At 48.2% G+C, this 21715-nt stretch overlaps 1 protein-coding gene across 7 annotated transcripts in view; it reads right to left on the minus strand.

Moving 5' to 3' along the window:
- The window catches only part of DPF3 (double PHD fingers 3), a 255832-nt gene that overhangs the window by 103043 nt on the left and 131074 nt on the right, over positions 1–21715 (minus strand). For all 7 annotated transcript variants that reach the window (XR_005525989.1, XM_039219939.1, XM_039219940.1 and 4 more), the window contains exons 4-5: positions 7966–8093; positions 43–138 (exon numbers count right to left, since the gene is read on the minus strand). Coding sequence is in view for 6 of the 7 variants with exons in the window: in XM_039219939.1 (XP_039075870.1) it covers positions 43–138; positions 7966–8093 (224 nt within the window). In the remaining variant the exon portion in view is untranslated. The remainder of the gene's footprint in view (positions 1–42; positions 139–7965; positions 8094–21715) is intronic.

A 21715-nucleotide genomic window follows, 5' to 3' on the forward strand; every position in this document is an offset into this window, starting at 1 on the left:
GCCTCCCTTATCTCTTCCTCCCTCATGGCGTCCCCAGCTTACCCGTCCTCTGGTCCTATTCTTTCGCTTGGGAATATCCTCTTCTAAATCTTCTTCTTCATTTCCTTCTTCTGCATTTTCGTCATTTTCCAGAACCCTCTGAAAAGACAAGAAAATAAACAAAAGAGTTGAGAAATAAAATGCAAAGGAGAAAGCCATCAGGGGGCGATTTGAGTCGGGGAGGGGGTTCTGTTTTGTTTTTATGTTTTAACAAAGCAAGACGCTGCCATTGCTTGGGAAGCAGGGCCTCCGAGATGCTGCCCAGGGTCTGAGCTCTTGGCGGTAATAACTCTCTCAAGCCCTTGGGCCCCTTCCAGCCCAATCCTCCCAGAACACTGACATTTTTCAACTCTTTTTGCCCAAGAAACGTTTTCTAAAAAGAGAATACTCCGATAGGGGCACTTTTCTATGTGGACCCAAGATGTTTTTCAAAACCTAACTTTTTTAATGTAATTTTCCTTTTGTTCCTAAATATGAAAATATGTTCCTTCATTCTCTGCCATCCTGGAACCCTGCCCTGTTTGATGAAAACAAGTAACTTCCTGTTCATCTGACCAGAATTTGACATGAATTTGTTGTTCTTAATCACCCATTGTTTTTTTTAAAGAAAAATTGGTTTTTATTACAACACATAACTTGTAATGAAGCTTAAAGATCATGTATTTAATGATCACTCTCCAACAGCCCTGTGAGTCACACAGCAGCAGAGAATCCAATTTCCATTTTATAGGTGAATAAACTGAGGCTAAAAACAGTTTTGATTGCCCAAGGTCATACAACAAATCCAAGACCAAAGCTGAATCAGGTTCATCAGCTCACAGTTTTCTGTTCATTTCTCAGCCCTATGCCTGAAGACTGAGGTATATTATATAGACCCTTCTTGCAGGGACCTGAACATTTCACTCCCTTTGGGAGTGGGGAGGACAGGTAAGGTGTGTACTTCTAGATTTCAGGGAGAAAAAAAAGATTGTGGCAGAGGGCCCAGCTCCCCTGACTGAAAGTGGAATAAGGAGAAGGGATATGGAGCTCACCGGACTCCATGTCCAGGGCCCTAGGAGCTGCTTTATGGACTCACTGTGCAACCTCAGGCGAGTCATCATCTCTTCCTGCCTCAGTTTCCCCAATTATAAAATAGGAATTCATTTATTCATTCAATCAACAAACATTTGTCTAGTGCTGACTACATGGCTGTACTACATGCTAGACAAGCCACAAAAAATGACTACAGTCCGTCCTGGTCCTAAAAGGATGCCACAGTATAGTGAAGGGAAAACAGGTTTAAAGAAAAACCACAACCATATAGTTACTACTGCCATAAACGCAGTGATGAGCAGGTGCAAGCTGCTAGAAGAGGCTGTTAGAGGGAAGTTTCTGTAATCTGACAGGTCAGGAGAGGCTTACCTGAGGAAGTGACCTAAGAGGATTGAGATGTAAAGGATGAGCAAAGACTAGCTTGGGGAACGGAGATGGAGGGCAGGGTGGGAGGAAAAGTATTCTGGGCAGAGGGAACATCATGAGCAAACTCCCTGAGGGAGGGAGAGGGATATGGCTTGTCCACGTTGCAGAAAGAGGCAAGTGTGACTAGAGCTGTGACTCAGAAAGAGACTGGTATAAGAGGAAGCTAGAAAAAAGGCAGGCACCATATTATACACAATAACAGCATCCACCCACGCTTGTGATGATGTGACAATCACACAAGCTGTAAAAAGGCTTATGAGCAGCACATACTGCACTGACGTGTGGTATCACCATCCCTGTTCAGGTGGCCTCCTGGACAACGCGTGTGGCCTGTCCTCCAAGCAGGAAGCCCAGGAGTGAGTTTCCAGGCACCTGCTCCCACTGTCTTCTAGTTGGAATTCTCTTCCAGCCACAGGGGTTCAGACACTGCTGATTATAAGTCCTCACAAAGAACTCAAAACAGGTCTAGTAAATTCTCCGGCTTCTCTACTGGGCTTACTGGGGAAGCCATCAGCTGACGACACGTGGGGGTTCTCAGGGCCGACCGCAGCCATCTAACAGACAAGTAGCTCTGCCTGCTAGACACGATCTCTGGCCCACGGCTGGGAAACACTGGCCCAGGTCCCAAGCAAGCCTCCTAGGCTCTCTGCACCTTGGCTCCCTGAACCATCGGTGGGAATACAAGGGAAAGTCAAGCAAGACAATGACAAGTCAAATGCTCTGCAGGCTTTGGTGAAAAGATGCGGCATAAATATGAGGTGTTGTTGTTATGACTGTTGTTGCTGTTCAAACTGCTGCCCTGCCAGCTTCCAGGTCTTGAAGTCATTTAATCATGGTGAGTTCCGAGTACCTCACATTTAAAGGCCATTGTCTCTGGCATCTGGTACAATCTGACTCCACTCTCATTTTTTATTATGAAGGTGTTTATGACCTGCAATATGGACTCGGTGTTGGAAAGGTAAAAAACTGGTTGAAGGCGGCTGAGCTGGTCTCCAGCAGTGCCGCCTGGCCCCAGTGTCCAGAAGTAAGCTGACGTCTACCTCCCTCTTCCCGTTGGTGTCCCTGTGTCTTGGGAACCCCAAGTCTGTGCCCCAGGCTTCAGATGTGACAGCGGCTGCCCCAGTGTGTTTGCATTTCCTGCAATGTGGCCCCGACGCCCAGAAGCCTCTCTGCATAACTAGGGAGGAGCCAAGTGTCTCTAACAAACAAAGCTCGCATTCAGGGCTCAGGAAGCAGAGGGGGCGTCCTGTGCAGAGGAGTCAAGGGCAGGGATCCAACTGAGATGCGGCCGATCCCCCACTAACATACTCGTGTTCCCTGTCCAAGGACATTATCTGGAAAATAAACACATTTTAAAATAACTTTTCTCCCTGTTACTCTAAACAGTCTTTACGGTGATGATAACAATGGTTTGTGGTTGTGTTTAAAAAAGAAGAAGGAATGTCTTTAAAAGACTCCATTATCTCTGGCCTGGAACGCTGCAAAGCCTCCTAACTGATTACCCTCCTCCCGCCGGCCCCATGTCCAGTATCCCTTCCACGCAACAGCCAGAGGGATCCTGAGGAAACGCAAATTTGCTGCCCTGGTTAAAATGGCTTCCTTTTTCACTCCCATGAAATCATGTGCCTCCTCACATCCTGAGAAGCCAGAGTGGTCTGACCCTGCCTGACCCTCCTACTCCATTCTAGGCCCTGGCGCAGTCCTCCAAGCCACATGAGCCTTCTGTCAAGTTTTTCCCCCCTTTTTTCTTTTTCTTTTTATTTATTGAGGTATAACTGACATACAATATTACATTAGTTTCAGGTGAACAACATCGTGATCTGACATTTGTGTACACTGCAAAACGGTCACCGCAGTAAGTCTAGTTGCCATCTGTCACCCTACAAAATTAATACAATGTTATTAACTACATTCCCCATGCTGTACATTACATCCCCATGACTTGTTTTATAACTGGAAGTTTGTACTTCTTAATTCCCTTTATCTGCTTCACACCCTTCCAACCCCCCTCCTCTCTGGCAACCACCAATCTGTTCTCTGTATCTATAAATCTGGGTTTTGTTTTGTTTGTTCTATTTTTTTAGACTCCATATGTAAGGGAAATCACGTGGTATTTGCCTTTCTCTGATTTATTTTGCTTAGCATAATATCCTCAAGGTCTGTCCATGTTGTTGCAAGTGGTAAGATTTCTTTTTTTTTTTCGTGGCTGCATAGTATTCCATTGTGTGTATACATGTATGTATGTATGTATATATATACCACATCTTCTTTATCCATTCATACATGTATATATATACCACATCTTCTTTATCCATTCATCCATCAATGGACATTTAGATTGTTTCCATAGCTTAGCTATTGTAAGTAATGTTGCAGTGAACACAGGGGTGCATATATGTATTTGCACTAGTGTTTTCATTTTCTTTAGGTAGATATCCAGAAGAGGAATTGCCAGATCATATGATAACTCTATTTTTAATTTTTTGAAGAACGTCTATACATTTTCCATGGTTGCTGCACCAATTTACATTCCCACCATGTGTGTATGAGGGTTTCCTTTTATCCACATCCTTGCCAACACTTGTTATTTTTTGTCTTTTGATAAAAGCCATCCAGACAGGTGTGAGGTGACCTCCTTGTGGTTTGATTTGCATTTCCTTGTTGACGAATGATGTTGAGCATCTTTTCGTGGGCCTGTTGGCCATCTGGATGTCTTCTTTGGAAAAATGTCTGTTCAGGTCCTCTGACCATTTTTAAAAAATCTTTATTTATTTTTAAGAGAGAGAGAGAGAGACAGAGGGTGAGTGGGGGAGGAACAGAGACAGAGGCAGACACAGAATCCAAAGCAGGCTCCAGGCTCTGAGCTGTCAGCACAGAGCCCACTGCAGGGCTGGAACTCACAAACCACGAGATCATGACCTGAGCCGAAGTTGGATGCTTCACCGACTGAGCCATCCAGATGCCTCTCCTCTGACCATTTTGTAATTGAATTGTGTGGGGTTTTTGTTGTTGTTGTTGAGTTCCATGAGTTCTGCATCTTCCATCTGTCCTTTCAAAACCACCAGCTCAGACCTATCTTGAGGCCTTCACGCACACTGTTCCTCTACCCAGAAAGCTCCTCCCCACATCCTCACTTCACTTGCCCCTTCCCATCCCTTAGGGCTGAGGTTAAATCCTTTACCTTCCATAGGACACTGCCTAGAATCTGTCCCTCCACTTATACTGAGTCTTCAGACTCTGATCTTTTCATGGTCATTTATCCTGAAATACAATTATTTCTTTTGTTTACTTGTTTTCTGTCTATAGATCATACTAGAATGTAAATGTGAACAGATGAAACCAGTCTCTTGGCTTCTCTGTCTCCCTAGATCCTAGCACAGTGCCTGCTTAGAGGAAGCACTCAATACAGCTTGGTTGAATGAATTAATTTTAAAAAATGAGCAAATATAGTCCATGTACTACATATGTACTTTATTTTACTAACCAAAGCCAATAAGAACATGTAAACTCATTGGGCTCATGGTCCTGGTTTCGGTTTCTAGCACAGTAGATGGGAGCCCATCTCTGCACTTATCAGACACTCCATTTACGTAGGGGATGTGAGTGATGATGAGGATTCCAAAGTGATGACCCACATACTGGCCCAAGGCTGTCTGAGAAGGACTCGAACCAGCTTGAAAGGGTAAAAGACTATCTATCATTAGGGCTTCAGGGTTTCAGGGCAATGGCTCTGTCCCATCCACTGATTCTGTGAAATTATGCAAACTGCACAATACAGATGTGACAGACCTTAACCTCAAAGACCTGAAAGTCCAAAACCTGGGGGAAAGGGGAATACATAAAGATGGAAAAAAACAAAGAAGAAAGAACTAGGCAGTGACAAGAAGAGATCCTTCTGGCTGTGGGGCGATCAAGAAAGACTTCCTGGGGAAGGTGGTATTAGGGCTGAGGCTAACTGAAGGCTGGGATTTGTACACATACAGTAGAAGAAAAAATCCACCAAGTAAAGGACACAGCATGACCACAGGCACAAAGGGAAGAAGACTGAAGAACAGGGGAGTACAGGACTGAGGGGAAAATAAGCCTGAAAACCAAGTTAGGAGCAGAGAAGGAGGCCCAAGAAGATCACACTCACCATTTTGGATTGACCTAGTAGGAAGTGTTTCAGCTAAGTTTTTTAAGCAAGGGATTGGCACAAGCTGGCTTTCTTGCGGGATGAAAGATCAGTTAGCAAAGCAGGACATGTTGGAGAGAGGAAGAACTGGGGACGGGGTGACTCCCAGGAATCTGTTCACTTGCACATCCATTTAAGAGATATTTGTTGTGTACCTACTAAGTGCTCATCACTGTTTGGATGCTTCAGATATATTAGTGAATGAGACAAAGAATCCCACCCCTGAGTTTACATTCTATTGGAAGAAAACAGAAAATAAGCAATCACATAACAAACCAGCAAATTGCAAAGTATGTTAGATCGTGATTAAAGCTATGGGAAGAAAAAAGAAAAAGCAAAAGAAAGCAGGGTAAGGGAATCGGGAGCACTAGGGGGCAAGGAGGGCACTGGATGTGGTTGTGCCCACAGTGATCAGGGTAAATTTCATAGAGAAGAGACAGGAGCACAAAGTGCAGAAGGGGAGGGGGAGGGTCCAGCTGATGTCTGGGGAGAGGACTCTGCAGACAGAGGAAGTAGGCGGAGCAAAACCGCAAGGCAAGAGAGTGCCTGGTGTGTTCTAGAAGGAGCAAAAAGACATCAGTGTGCCTGCAGCAGAGTGAGCAAGGGAAAGGCAAAGCAACCGAGCTGGAGAGGTAAGAGGGCCTTGACTTTTTATTCTGGGACAACAGGAGCCTGTGCAAGTTTGGGGGCCCAGGAATAACAGGATCAAATTAGGTACTGAAGGGCTCCCTGTCAGTCACTAGCAAGGGCTCCTCTTAGAAAGCAATTGCAGGGGACCCTGAGCAGCTCAGTCGGTTGAGCGTCCAACTTGGGCTCAGGTCATGATCGCACAGTTCCTGAGTTTGAGCGCCACATCGGGCTCTGTGCCAACACCTCAAAGCCTGGAACCTGCTTCGGATTCTGTGTCCCCCTCTCTCTTCCCCTCCCCTGCTCGCCCTTTGTCTCTCTCTCAAAAATAAATAAACATTAAAAGAAATTTTTTTAATAGAAAGCAGTTGGAGCCCTTCAGACCAGAGATGACAGCAGCCAGGACCAGGGACCTGGTAACAAGAGTCTGTGCTCTCGATTTGGGTTGTGGGCACAGCTCACAGGATTCCCAATGAACTGGCTGTTGGGTGTGACAGACGAGTCCAAGGGGCATTAGACGCATGGAGGTAACAGCTATTAAGGGTGTTTACTAGGGCTGTAACTCTCAGGAGGAGAGGAGGCAGCCAATAGAAGCCATGTTGTAACATGGAAAAGACTTGACCATTCATCTGAACACAGGATGGCAGAGAAGGAGGCCAATTCACTGCTTTGTTCTACATCTGTTTTGAGACTCGACTGCTGGGCGCGTGCAAGGCCCCAAGGGGACAACGGTGAATACAATAGCACAGTCCCCAACTCAGTGGAATGCCCTGACTTGGTGGTACTTATGAAGCAAATCCAAACTTTAACTGTTACAGCTTGAATTATAACTTCAATAAATTAATATGCAAATCTTAAATATTAAATTAGATATACAATTAATAAATATGTAATATGATATAATATGTGTCACATAAAATAGAAAGTATGATAAAATATACATTTAATACAAATGTAATTTGATTTTAATAACTGAATTATATTTAATTATTAATACTATTGTTCAATATTTATATTAATTACTATGACTACAATATTCTGTGCCAACCATTGTATTCAACACCAGAGATTTAAGCCAGATAAATGAGAAACGGTCAGAGTGCACCGTTATAATCTTGAGTAGGAAGAGCCCCAGTAGTGCTGGGAACAGAGGGTGCTAAACAAACAGGGACAGGATCCACCAGCCCTGCCTGAACGGTGACTCCTAGACTGGCCTTGAAGGAGGAGAGGGTGGCGCTGTGGACTAGAGCTGAGGACAGGGTGTGAGGAAGTGGCGGCGGGGGGCAGGGGCTCACTCAAGACAAGCCGGTGTAGACGACCTCCTTTTAAGACTGAACTATGGACTGTTCGCTCCTCAGGGGTGAGGACTCCCTCTCTCTGGTTCACCATCATGTTCCCTGGGACCCAGCATGGTGCCTGGCACACAACAAGCAAACACCGTACTTTGAATGAATACACTGGGACACGGAGGGAGAGGAATAATGACTTCTTCAAGGAGGGGGAGGGTGGAGACAGGTTAAATTAGAAAAGAATTTGCTAGTCTTCCAGGAGCAATGCCACGGGGCAGTTTGGGAGGAGGACCCCCCGCCGTTGCTGGAGTCCTGGAACCACAAGGGTGACGCTCTGGACACCCCACCCCCACCCCCCCAGAGCGGGCACAGAAATACCTGTATCTCCTGGACGCTTTCCTCCTCTCTGGCATCCACCTTCTTCTCAACACCCTCACCGCGGAGCAAGGCCTCCAGTGTGGTACTTTCTGAGGTGAAGCCATCCTTTTTCAGGGGCAGCTCCACTTCTGAAATGTAAGGACAGAAACGCAGGGTCAGCCTGTTAGAAGCAGGAGGCATGGGAGGGACAGCGGGTGGCCCTGAGGGCACGCAGGAACCAGAAGCTCTCGGTAGGGCTGGAGATGGCCTGCGCTCTCTCCTCTGGGTGGAACAGAAAGAGTTGGGTCCGGCTCTTCCATCTCCTCTTCACAGTCCAGAGACAGACCCCACCCCTGCTGATACCCTCAAAGACGGCAGAGGCAGCACAGAAACCGCACCAGATGGACAGTGCCTCTGGGCAAGGTGCATCCACAGAGTGAGGGTAACAATGCCCAGTACCCACAGGGCCATTGTGTGGGGCATAAATATGTTCCTTCACCTTAACATGCTTTGAAAACTCTACAGCAACGCTACACCAACGTTAGCCTCAAGTCTTATTATTCTCTCCCTCTGCCCAAGTCCTCTCTGGCAACTCCACCACCTCCCCTCAGCCACGCTGCCTGCCCAGCTCCAGGTTGCTCCATGAGAAGCGACTCCGGGGCACCTGGGTGGCTCAGTCAGTTGAGCATCTGGCTCTTGATTTCGGCTCAGGTCATGATCCTAGGGCTGTGGGACTGAGCCACGGGTCAGGCTCCACACTGACTGAGTGTAGAGCCAGCTTAAGATTCTCCCTCTCTCTCTCTCATACACTCTCTCTCTCTCCCTCTGCTTCTCTCCCCCACATGTGCTCTCTCTCTCTAAAATAAAATTTTAAAATATTTTAATTTTAAAAAAGAAGCTGTTTCAACCTCAGAGAGGCTGTTCTCCTCAAGGGATACAAAGACCACTAAAACCAAGGGAAGAGAAGAGGGAGCAGAGATACCTAACAGACCCAGAATAATGGCTGGGGACTGCCATGCCTGCATACCAGGGTGCTTTTTCTGAGATGCCACAGTTTGATCGGCTACCTAGGGCTTGAAGTCATGGGGCCAGCTGAGCAGTGGTGGCCAGCGTCAGCCCTCTGTGTGGAAGAGACCAAGAGAAAGAAGCTCAATTCCTTTCTCAAGATGTCCCCCAAACTCTTCATCCAAAGAAAGATTTTTGGTTTGGGTTTTGCTAAATTAAAAACAGAAACCTCAGGTACAGGTGATCCTATTTCGATTTGCTACAAAACATTCATCCAATCTCCTCTAACTCCATACCTCTATCCCCATGGCAGTTAGAGGCTTGGCTCCTAACCTGTTATCAGGTATGATGAATACAGGAATATGAGGGGTTGGTGCCCGAGAAAACAATCAGGGGGAATGAACGTCCTGTAGGGGGTGGGGGGGATTGAGAGTTTAGTGTAGGAACTATTACAGAGGTGTGGGCAGGAGCAAGGGAACAACATGGAAAGATGAAGCATCCCAGGGGAGTTACCAAGTGCAGAGCCGTTACCACTGCTATTCCTGGAGGGACAGGGGGAGAGCGTTTGCAAGAATCTGGAGAGATCTGTGACTTGAAGTCTCAGTGAGCTCACGGGCGAGAGAACGAAGTTAAAGGGACATGTAGTCCAACTTCTCTCTTTCCATCCCTGTCTTCCTCCTCTGCCCTCCCATTGGGAAACCTCAACTAGACGCCAGAGGGCAAGGGAGCCTCGCTGAGGCAGCACACCAAGGTCAGTTTCCCAGGATAAAGGAGACTAAAGGTCAGTGCCCCAGGATGAAGAGTGGAGCTGGGCGAGAAAATGGAAATAACAGCACAATCAAGCCCTCCTCTGCTGGGCTTCATTCTGACTCAAATGGAACTCTACCCAACCCTTCCATCTCCTCAGAGCCAGATGCAGGCTGACCAGCCCACAAGAAAGAAGCACTGGAGTATCCCATTAAAACTGAAGAAACCCCCACCTACATGTGACCAGCCCCCAGAGGAAGAGGGTGGGATGGAGAAACAGCATCTAAAGATCCTTGAGAGACAAGATCTCTGGGATTTTTCTCACCAAAAAAGGCAGGCAAAGGGTCCACCTCCATCAAGAAGTACTACCACCAAATCAACCCCCTCCAAAACCCATTCATATACCTATTCATTCAACAAATATTTACAAAGAACCATGGTGCTATCACTAGGCACACGGGAGGCATACCAAATACAGACAATACTGGCCTTTGGGTGGCTTACAATCTAAGGAGACAGACACTAAACACGGCATGCAAAATAAATATGCAATTACAAATCATCATAAGTGCAATGGGGGGGAACAGCAGAGGGAAATGTGAAGGAAGAATACAGTGGGGGGTTTACTTTCGATCAGGGGGTCAGGGTAGGCCTATGTGATGAAGTTTTGTTGAAGTTGAATGTCAGAGAAACAGTCCACTGTCTGCTTTAATGAGCTCAGAGAGTTTAACTCCAGAGCCTACTCTTTCTCCCAAGTCCAAAAAAAAGGCTTCTAAACATCTAATACAAAACGAAAGCATGTTGCCTCATGTCCTGTCCTTGGTGAAAAGAGAACAGTGGGTCACCATCCTTCAAATTATCATAATCATATATATATTTGAAGTTCATATTTTAGTATCCCCCTTAGCCTCAACACTAAATAAATCCTATTTCCAGAATTGCACAGCATTTTAGAGCTGAAAAAAAGCCTTACAGATCATCTGCTTTAATCATCTCATTTTATACACAAATAACCTAAGGCTCAGAGAAGTTAAGTCACTTCACAGAAAGCCACACAGCCGAATAAGAATGCAGCCGAATGATCTTTCCTAGATGCCACAGAGATCATGAGGAGAGCCCCACTTCATGTATCCTAAATAGCACTTTGCAGGCCTGCTCCAAGCCCCAATGGGTGGTGATATGTTTGTATACGTGTAGAGTGCTCTGCACATAGTAAACATTCAAAATGTGGCTGCTGTTACTGCTATGTATTGTTTAACCCCCACCACCACCCAAGAGGTGAGCACAATTACTATCCCATTTCACAGACGAGGACGCTGCAGCTTCAGAAGGTATAGAACTTGTTTAGTGTCACATGGTCATCACAGGGCAAAGCCCAGCCTTGACCCCAATCTACCTACAGAATCGATTCACATGTCTCTAGCTTGTACAGACATCACCTTGTCTCTCTTTGGTTCCTCCTGAAAAAGTCCTTTTCCAAACCTTTGTGCATTTCCACTACATCTCTAAACTCTCTCCATAGTTTTCATATTTCAAAATAAAAGGCAGATTGTTGCTGAAGCTGAGGGCAGGCAGGTCTGTGTCATGGCTCTGGGCTCTGCTCTGTATGAACCTTCCCAAGAGGGATTCACCCCTTCTGCAGCAGTATTGAGCCCACCCGGAACTTTCCATCCATTGTGAACGTCCTCTCCTCTTCCTCTTCCCCTGCTAAATATTCCTCCATCCCATTTTTCCATAATTCAGTCTACTCTCTTGGTCCCCTTGGTCCCTTGGTCATTTACCAGATGGGCACAGTAGAAGAACCAAGAGAGAAAAGAGAACCAAACTGGGAACAGTGAAATGGGCTCCCTAAATGCAAAGAGCCAGAAGGGACTTCCAACAGCCTCTAGTGGCCAATCCCTGGGGAGGAAAGCATAGCACAGAAATATAAGGAGCCCTTCCCAGGGTCACAGAGAAACTTAGTGGCATTATCCTTGCCTAATTACCAAATATTTGATTGGCTCATAGAAGTTCTGCTTCCAGACAGCACTGGAGTCATGGTCCTGCCCTGCTTTGTATTAGCTGAGGGGCCACAGGCTAGTTACTCAGAACCTCTGAGTCTCTGTTTCCTTATGTGTTAAATAAGGATGATCACAACACTTCATAGTGTTGATGTGAAAATTAAACAATGAAATACACTGCCTAAAGAAACTCTGAAAGAGCCACAAAACCCGCGTGGAAACAGAGTAGAATATGAGGCTTATCAATTTTTGTTTTGAATTTGGTTTTTCTATTCAAAACCTATCATTCAAACTTAGATCATGTATGTAAAGGATCTGGGGGGCTCCTGGGTGGCTTAGTCGGTTAAGCGTCCGACTTTCGCTTAGGTCATGATCTCGCGGTTCGTGGGTTCGAGCCCCGCGTCGGGCTCTGTGCTGACAGCCAGCTCAGAGCCTGGAGCCTGTTTCAGTCTGTGACTCCTTCTCTCTCTGACCCTCCCCTGCTCACACTGCCTCTCTCTCTCTCTCTCCTAGAAATAAATAAAAACTTTAAAAAAAAAAAAAAGGATCTGGGATGGTCCAAGTACCCTAAAAATGCTCCAAGTTAGGGAGGCTCAGTCAGTTAAGCATCCAACTTCAGCTCAGGTCATGATCTCACAGTTCGTGAATTCAAGGCCCGCATTGGGCTCTGTGCGGACAGCTCAGAGCCTGGATGGAGCCTGCTTCAGATTCTGTGTCTCCCTCTCTCTCTGCCCCTCCCCCACTCATGCTCTGTCTCTCTCTGTCTCTCAAAAATAAATAAATGTTAAAGAAAATTTTAATGTTCCAAGTTACTATTATCAAAGTTAGAATAATCCTGATTTTAATGATACAGAAACACTGTCCAATAGAAACACAATGCAAGCTACTTACATAATTTTAAGCTTTCCAGCAGCCACATTTTAGAAAGTAAAGAGCAACAGGTGCAACTAATTTCAATATATTTTCTCTAACCCCCTATATCCAAAACATTATCATTTCTATGTGTGATAAATAGACAAAAAATTAATTCAATCTTTTGCATTCTTTGATTTGCGTTGAGTTTTCAGAGTCTGGTGTTAATGTGATATAGCACATCTCAGTTCAGATCAGCCATATTTCAAGTGTTTTGTAGCCACGTGTGGCTAGTGGCTACCATATTAGTGCAGGTTTCTAGTATTAAAAGGAACATGTGCTATGATTTTGTTTCCAAAAAAAAAAAAAAAAATAGTAAGATGTTAAGTATGGTTCTTAACGGTGCCTTCTTCATACCCAGCTGAGCACTATTCCAGGCCAGCGTTCTAGCTGACCACTGGCAAATCCTGCCTTCAAAGCACTCTGGGTAAGGCTTACAAGGTCAGAATGACAAGACCAACCGGTGCCCTCCCAACAGACCAGCAGAGGGTACATTCTCTGGCTCCCGACCACAGGAGGTCCCAGAGTAAAGGGAAAACAAGGTAACAGGTCCAAGCTCTTGCACAACACACGTCCTAGACATGCTCTCCATTGAGCCCTTAGGGATTTCATTGATTCTCTTATTCTAATACATTCCATCTAGAGATAGGATTTAGTAATTCTTTGTAAGTGTACTCGTTTTGACCCTCGCGCAAATTTGGGGATCACGTAAACCTGACAAGAGCCATCAAACATTTACCACTTAAAGAAAACGGTCCAAAACCCACACATAATTCATCTTTAAATTAGCCTGATTTTATACACAAGGATATAAACCCACGGATCGTTACTCTCTCCAGAGCGGCAGCAGCTGTCACCCAAGCCAGCCGCCTCCCTGGGCCCCCGTAAGCAGCGCTACCTCCACTTCTAATTGGGAACAGAGATACTCCTTGGGTGACTTCCAGCACGATCCATCACACCAGAGACAGCTTCTGTGCAAGCCGAAGCAAATCGGTTTCCAAATAAGAAAAAAACCTCTTAGACAAACAAGGATTGAAGCATAGGAAGTCTTTAAAAAAAAAAAAAGAAAGAAAGAAAAGAAAAAGAAAAGAAAAGAAAGAAATGCACAAATAAAAGCGCAAAAAAAAAAAAATTGCCAGGAAGTGGCTTCTATCCAGGGCTGTGGACAGGGCAGCCATCCTCTCGGGTGGAAATCAAAGCCACAGGCTTTGACACAGGTGCCCCAAGCCTGCCACCCAACATACTGAAAGCAAAGCTTCCACTGGGTTGTTGGAGCCACTGAGCTCATTAACAGGATGCGGACGAGATGAACCCGAAAGTGCAACATGGGAGCACAGTGAGTAATTAAATCCCAGGCCATTTAAAAATGCAAACGCCTGGATGTCACAGGCTCACGGAGTCTCTGACTCCTCATGCGTTTTTTGGCTCAGGGCAGAGGATTGGGAACCTGCAAGTCATATATGGATTATAATAAAATATGCCATATAAAAAAACAGATTAAGACAGTTCTTCTTTGGGGAAATACACAAAGAGAGGAGCTGTCTGTTAGCTGTCGAGTTTGCAAGAGATACCATCTTCCAGGAGGCTGTGCTCTGCCAACAGACAGACTGCCCCAAGGGAAATAGTGGTGAAACACCCCGACAAGGCACATCCATCCGTCCATCCATCACGGGCTCTCTCTGACGCTGGGGTCTGGAGACAGAGTAATGGTGCAAAAGGGAGGGAGAAGCCCCCACAGACAATGGCAGACAATTCGGTGACATCAGGAGTGCTCAGATTTTTTTTTTACCTGCCTCTAGTTTTTCTTTAAAATTACAAATGTACAGTTTTCTCTTCTGAGTGCTTATTATTTTAAGGAGTTAAGCTCATCATATTTCCTTGGCTTTATACATCAACTTACACCAAGAAGCAAGGAGCTTAAGAATCATTATCTCATTCATCCCCATCAGAACCTCTGACTCCTAGGGAGAAAGAATGGGGGATGCATATTGTTATCTCTCACCGCACAGGGGAAGAGACTGGGGTGGGGGCCTCACCGAAGCCCTGATTTCCCCGAGATGGTGGCAGGCCTGGGAATCCATCTGCTCGTTCCTCAGGGGTGCCATTTTCTTGGCTGCATTTGACTCCCTGTTTTGTGATTCTTAAAGCTCAAAATAGATGAGGTTCACGTTGAGGACCCATCACCCAGGCTGCACCCTGCAGGCCTCGCTGCCACCTGTTTTAGAATCCCAGGATGTCCATATGACAGGAGGGCTGATTATCTCCCCAATGGCCTCTGTCTCTACTCTCTGCTGAGCCTACCTACTCACCCCCAAACCAACAGGCAAGGATGGGCCCTCATCCTCATCCAACGCAAGGGTGAGCACCCCCGATGAGCATTTCCCCACCCCCGAGACACAGAAGAACATCCACAGTGCCAACACGAGGTCACCACTGTGCTGGCTGGCAGACCCAGTCACTGCAGCCGAGCAGGGTGGTGGGGGCGGGAAGGGTGGTGGCAGGCACGTGGAGCGCTGGGACAGTTCAAAGGAATACAGTCAACCACACAGTGCAAGAGGCCGCTCTGGAGTGACAGCTCAGCTCTAGGACCCTAAACCACACACTGGGCTTTGATCTCCTTATCTGTAAAACTAGGGGGTCAAAGCCCACTTCTCGGTGTTGCTGGGGGCCAAAGGAGACAAAGGACACAGAGTGTCTACACAAGGGGCATGACACTCGACCAACGTGAGCGCCTTCCTTCCACCTCCAAGGTGGTGGCACCGGCTGTTGAACCCCTCACTCTCTGACGCTCTCAGACCATTGGAAGCAGCATGGCAGCGTCTCCCCGAGCCGGGGCATGGGCCCAGAGAGGAAGAGGCAAAGAGGCCGAGTCCAGAGCAGTGCTGAGGACACAGGAGGCTGAGAGCGAGACCGAGCTCGAAGGCGAGAGGCCAGCCTCGCTTCAGAGGGCGGGCACGGTTCCCGATCTGGAAATCATAGCAGGATCGCATGAAAAACACCCTGCCCGATTCATTCGTTGGACACAAAATTCCCGAACGCTTACTGTGTACCAAATTCTATTCTAAGTGCTGAGGGCACAGCTGTGAACAAGAGAGGGAAAGTCCTGCCCTCATAGAAATTATATTCTAGTGGAGGGGGCGGGGGGAGCAACACCTAAAATAAATGAGTGAGGCCTACAGCACAACAGATGGTGATCAGTGCTTTGTTTTTTTTTTTTCTTTATTTATTTTTGAGAGTGAGACAGAGACAGAGTGTGAGCAGGGGAGAGGCAGATACAGAATCTGAAACAGGCTCCAGGCTCTGAGCTGTCTGCACAGAGCTTGATGCGGGGCTCGAACCCACGAACTGTGAGATCAGGACCTGAGCTGAAGTCAGACATTTAACCGACTGAGCCACCCAGGTGCCCCTGTGATCAGTGCTTTGGAGAGAAACAGAGTAGAGGAGGGGACGCTGGAGTATCCGAGGAAGTAGAAGGGCAATGACACCCTGAAATGTGGCCAATGAAACACAAACCTGAGGAGGGGGCAGGGGGCACACTGATACCTAAGAAAGCATGTGCCAGGCACAGGAGCCATCAGTGCAATGGCCCTGAGGCCAGGGCCTATCTGCCTGGAGGATGGTGAGCCAGGGGGCAGAGTAGGAGACCAGTCAGAGTTACAGGGGCCTTGAGGGCCACTGAGAGGAGGCTGGCTTCCACTCTGAGTGCGACTGGAAGCCATTGGAAGTTTTGAGCGAAGATTGACAGGATGGTGCCTGTATTTTGAGAGGATCACTGGAAATAGCTGAAGGAGGAAAGGCAGAGTGGGGAGACCAGTTGGAGTTGCTGCAACATGCATGGGTCCTCACCAATGAGCCTGGTGCTTAGGAGAAGGCTGTGAGTGGCACAGATGAGCCCTGTCTTCATGGCACATACATCCTGGCTTCTGGATACATCCAGGGGGCAGGACCTTTTGGAAGCATCCCCACACAGTGAATCGGGATAGGGGGCAGGTGCAGAGGCTAGGTGGCCAGTGCTGAGTGGCAAACGTATGGGGCCAGAGTAGAGCGAATCACAGAGGAAATGGCCTTCCAGAAGAAGGTGGACCAGCCTAGGCCACGAGCAGGAGAAAAGAGGCAGCCAGCCAGGCCTGGCCTAGCACACCATGGGACAACAGGGGTCCATAAAAGCAGGGAGGAAGCCTTCCAAGTGGACCTCTGTGCCCTGGGCAATGGATGCCAGGGTTCTGGGACATATGGGGTGACTTCTACAAGCTGTGGGTACCTCAGCGTAGAGGATACCAGACTCGGGGCTTTTTAAAAGACTCAGAGGCAGAACGCAGTCCCATTCCAGGCCAGACAGTACACACACTTTGAGCTGGACAGTGACTCCTGCAACGGACCAGAGACAGACAACAGCATCAGCTGAGAACCCAGGCCTGGAACCCAGGCCCTCGGCCCACCCAGCGGTGCAGCGCGGAGATGGTGTCGCAGCAGAAGCCCTCCAGGTCCACCCTCCCTCGTGACTCTCAGGACAGTGCTGTGAAGGGAGCTGAACAGCCACCATGGTCTGCATTTCACAGATGAAGAACCGTGGCCAGAGTCATTAGGTAACTGCCCCAAATCACGCAACCAGTAGGTAGAGGGGTCTGGACTAGAACCCAGGTCTTGGGATCTCCGTTCAGTGTCTTTTCTCCCGCAGAGCCCAGCTGTAGAGCAAAGGCCCCTACGACCTAAAATCAAAGAGAGGCAAGATGGCAAAACTGGGGACAGCCCCACAGGCCAAGCTGGGAACTGGATGGGAAGCCCAGGTCAGCTGTCACAGGCTTCTGTCTGTTCAGTGTCCCTCATCTGTGAAATGAGGATGCCGAGGGTCGCCTGGGTGGCTCAGCCGGTTAAGTGACCGACTTCAGCTCAGGTCATGATCTCACCGTTCGTGGGTTCAAGCCCCATGTTGGGCTCTGTGCTGACAGCTCAGAGCCTGGAGCCTGCTTCAGATTCTGTATCTCCCTCTCTCTCTGCCCCTCCCTCTGCTTGTACTCTGTCTCTTTCAAAAGTGAATAAATGTAAAAAAAAAATTTTTTTAATGGATATTCCGAGACAAACCATGTTCTCCAAGATTGAGATCAAACACTGGGCACCTTTCTTTCTTCTATCCCTTGAATAAATTTCCCATCCACCTGCTATGTGCCAAGCCTAGTGCTGGGCACTGGGAATGCAGATGAAGAAACAGGTGGGTCCCTGCCCTCAGAGCGTGTACCTTCTCGCGGGGAGAGACAACAGTGAACGGGCAATGTGTCCCAGAGCGGCTCCTCGGTCCCATGACCCATGCTCTGAACACAGCTCTGCGGGGCGGGATGGCCAATGTGACTATGGGAAGTTTATAGCAGCTGTACATGCCGCCCAGCTCACTCCCAGGTGCCACCATGTTGGCTGCCAGACCCAGCCGTGTGGAATGCAAGCAGTGCTGACACAGCCCAGGCTCGGTCCCCCAGACGGCCAGGAAGACAACAGGAGTGCGGACAGTCACAGCATGAAGCAGGGGCGGCGGCAGCCCGCCCATCTCTCTCACCGCCCACCTCTCTCCGGTTCTCTGGCTCCTGAGGCCAACGCCAGCTGAAGAAGCTGCTGTTACAAGCCTCCAGGATGGATGGCTGCAGGCTCTGACACCGCAGGAAGGAGATAAATGACTGGTCATTTCCCCCTGATGCACTTGAAGGCATCCATTCTCCCAGCTGTACCAAGCTCAGGCAGCCCCCCGCACAGAGCCAGATAAGCACTGACATGTGGGTGGGAGCCAGAGCGTCCTTCCCCTTTGGAAGGACACAGCCAGACTCCTCTGCGGGCCGGGAGAAGGTCACGGTGTCCACTGGCTCACACCTGGCTGGGGGCTCCACGGGTCCCTTCCTTCGCCTCCCATCTCGCCCACCCCCCGCCGGGCTCATCCCTGCGAGGAGCACCCGGGAGAGAGGGAGGGCGAGGGGCAGAGGGAGCCAGCTGACGGCCTCATCAATCTCCGGCTACACGCTTGGCACATCGGCGTCCCTTAAGTTGTTCCCAGACCGGGAGGGTGCCGGAGGAGTCAGGGGGACTGTCTTGAGGAGAAGAGAAATCACACCGAACATCAGACAGCAAATGGTGGAAGAAGCCTGGAGACTATTAAAATGTGGGCCATGTACAGAAGCAGTAGGGAACTAATTAAGATGCAGGATTTGCAAAAGCTGGGGAAGTTGGCCGCAGCCTGCTCCCATCTGGAGAGTTCTGGCAGTTCAGCATGGCAGGGACAGCACCCTAGGTGGGCAAAGCGGGCCTGCCTGCCCCTGCCCGAGTCGGCGGACTCAAGCCTGGACTGCCCCCCCCCACCCCGCTTCGGGGCATCCTTCTGAGGATCTCTGTGACTTGCCTGTTAGTCTGCTAGAACACCCTCTTCTCTGAGGCATCCAAGGCTACCATCCCCTCAGGCTTCCTGCCCTTCTGCTCATGTTCCCCCAACAATGTGTGGTGAGGGGCGACTATCCTGGTCATTCATCCCGTTATTGAGTGGCTGCAAAGGCGCGCGCACACACACACACACACACACACACACACACACACACACACACAGAACCAGAACACCCTATTACTCCTGGCTGCCTTCCCTCTTGTCACCCTTGGAATTTGGCAAGGGTAGCAAAGAGCAGTGTTGCTCCCCAAGTATCCTGAAGCAGGAGGGATTTACAAGGCTTCAGGTACATTCTGGGAGCGAAATGAACATCTGGCGGGAGAGCACTCCTGGTCTGAGGACACCGCCATGAATGTGTGTGTTGGGTCCTGGAACAACATGGCACCCGCTCCAACAGGCTCCCCCTTAGGGTTCTCTCCTTGGCCCCACCACTGGTATCCCCTGGGAAATTAATTTCCTGATTCAATGCCACCATGCCCCAACCTCTAAAACAAAGGTAAAATCCGCCCTAAACCAGGGGGACCAAGAGGTCTGGGGTTGGAAGATGCTAAATTGATCTAAGCAGACCATCCGAGGATTTAATCCGGAAAGGCACAAGTAAAAGTTTGTTCCCAGCCTTTTTCTTTTCTTCATTCAAACACACACAAACACACACACACACACACACACACACACACACACACACAAAATGAAGTTAAAGGCCTCTTTTTTAATCAGCTGGCTTTTGCCCAACATCTGCCCTGCTTCAGGGCCTTCTGGTGGATATTTACTATCCACCTTTCTCTCCTGCCAGCTCGGCTCCTCCTTCACAAGGACAGAGCTCCATTCTTGGGGAAACAGTCCAGGGGAGGCCCCTCTCTGGCACGGGGCCTCTGCCCCGGTCCTCATGTTGCACGAATTGTGACGGCTGCGCCTTGAAACACCTTGCGTTCACTGCTGCAGCCAAGTGCAAGCTGCAGGGAACACTGAACTCCATTGTCAGTCAGCGGAGAGAAATAATGTTGTGTGTGTTGTCCTTCAGACGCCCAGGCAAGTAGGAGGCTGCAAGATATTTATTCAAGACGGATTGGAGGGGTGATGTTAGGCGTGAGAAACACACAGGTCCAGGGACACAGAATGTTTTCAAGTCCCAAAGAGCTCTCCCCAGCTCTCAGTCCCATCCCACCCTCACACAGACACATTTTTATTTTCAGCAAGTAGTAAAGAAACGCAGGCAGGACGGCATATTCACAGCACGGGAGATAGGATGAGGGCAGCAGGATGAGCATGCTCTGACGGTGTGTAACTTAGCTCTGAACGGTGACTGAACAGCAGCCTACGGCAGCCATGATTGCCTCCCTGCTCCCCGCCCTGAGATGCATCCTCAGCCCAGCTCTGTGCTTTGGGGGCACTGGACCACAGGTAGATGGTTCTATAGCCCTGTCCTCAGACCTTCTATAGGGGCTCTCAAAATTCCTTAATCTACACCCTCTTCCCTTGCCCCGACCTGGTTTCCTGACAGAGCTCTCAACTCTGCAGACTTGAGGTCAAGGACAACTTTAACCCGATGGCCTCTGTTACTGAAAGCTGCCCACTGCTAGTGGATTCGGGCAGGACAGAAGGTACAAGCTGGGTGTTGGCATGATAAATTGCTTGTGGCATCTCCTCATTACCCATAGGGGGCCCTGACATGGAAGGAAACTCATGCCTTGAAACAATTCTGCTCCAGGCCAGTGCCCCCATCTCTCACAAATCAGGGGAACTCCTCTCCCTCTCCCCCAAGGAAATGAGGGTGCTGACGGTGGAGCCCAAGGGAGGCTCCAACTGTCACAGACATAACTACATTCCTGGAGCTTGTCAAGGGGACCTCAGGAGACTCACAGCGGGAGGCTGGGAGGGAAGAGGGAAGACAGGCTTGGCATCATGGGGCCCAGGTGGTGGAGAGGTGCCAAGGATTGATTGGTTCATTCATTGGTTTTCTTTCAACATAAACTTAGTCTTCTAGTTTCCATAAATTTAAAGAGATTCAGCTCAGGTTGGACAAATTGATTATCGATTTTCAGCAAGGTTTGCCCAAAAAGGATTATACGTAATGTTGTGGAATTTGCTTTTCTTTTTCCACTTAACAGTATATCTTAGACACCCTTCCATTTTTTTTCTACTCATTTCTTTAAAAGGCAAAATAGCATTCCATTTTATGACTGTACTATATATTTAACTAGTCCACTATCAATGGACCTTCTGGTTGTTCCCATTCTTTGTTGTTGTCATTGTCGTTATTGTTATGAACAATGTCACAATGGTGACCTCATACACAGGGAGTATATATTTATTTATGGGATGAATTCCTAGCAGCAGAACTTCTAGGTCAGAGGGCATGTGCTTCTTAAATACTGATAGGTACTAAGCATTGACCTTCAAAAAGGTTATACCTTAATTCCACTGCAGTGTGTAAAAGAGTGGCGATCCCTAGCCTCTCTCCCTGTCTCTGTTTCCCTCAGCTTCTGCTCTGTCCCTGGGGAGATGGGCCTTCATTCACCCTGCCTGACTGCCCTCGGCTTCTAGGAATTTGCAGCAAATGATCCAGGGACTCTGACCATGACTCTACCATGAGTCACACTCAGAAGTACTAGCCAACACACCTCATCTCTTTGAACCCGAATCAAAAGGAGTAAAAATAAGAGACAGTCATTTTAAAATACTGTCCAAG

This window comes from Hyaena hyaena, unplaced genomic scaffold (genome assembly GCF_003009895.1).
Source record: "Hyaena hyaena isolate Hyena2069 unplaced genomic scaffold, ASM300989v1 scaffold_851, whole genome shotgun sequence".
Taxonomy (NCBI): domain Eukaryota; kingdom Metazoa; phylum Chordata; class Mammalia; order Carnivora; family Hyaenidae; genus Hyaena; species Hyaena hyaena.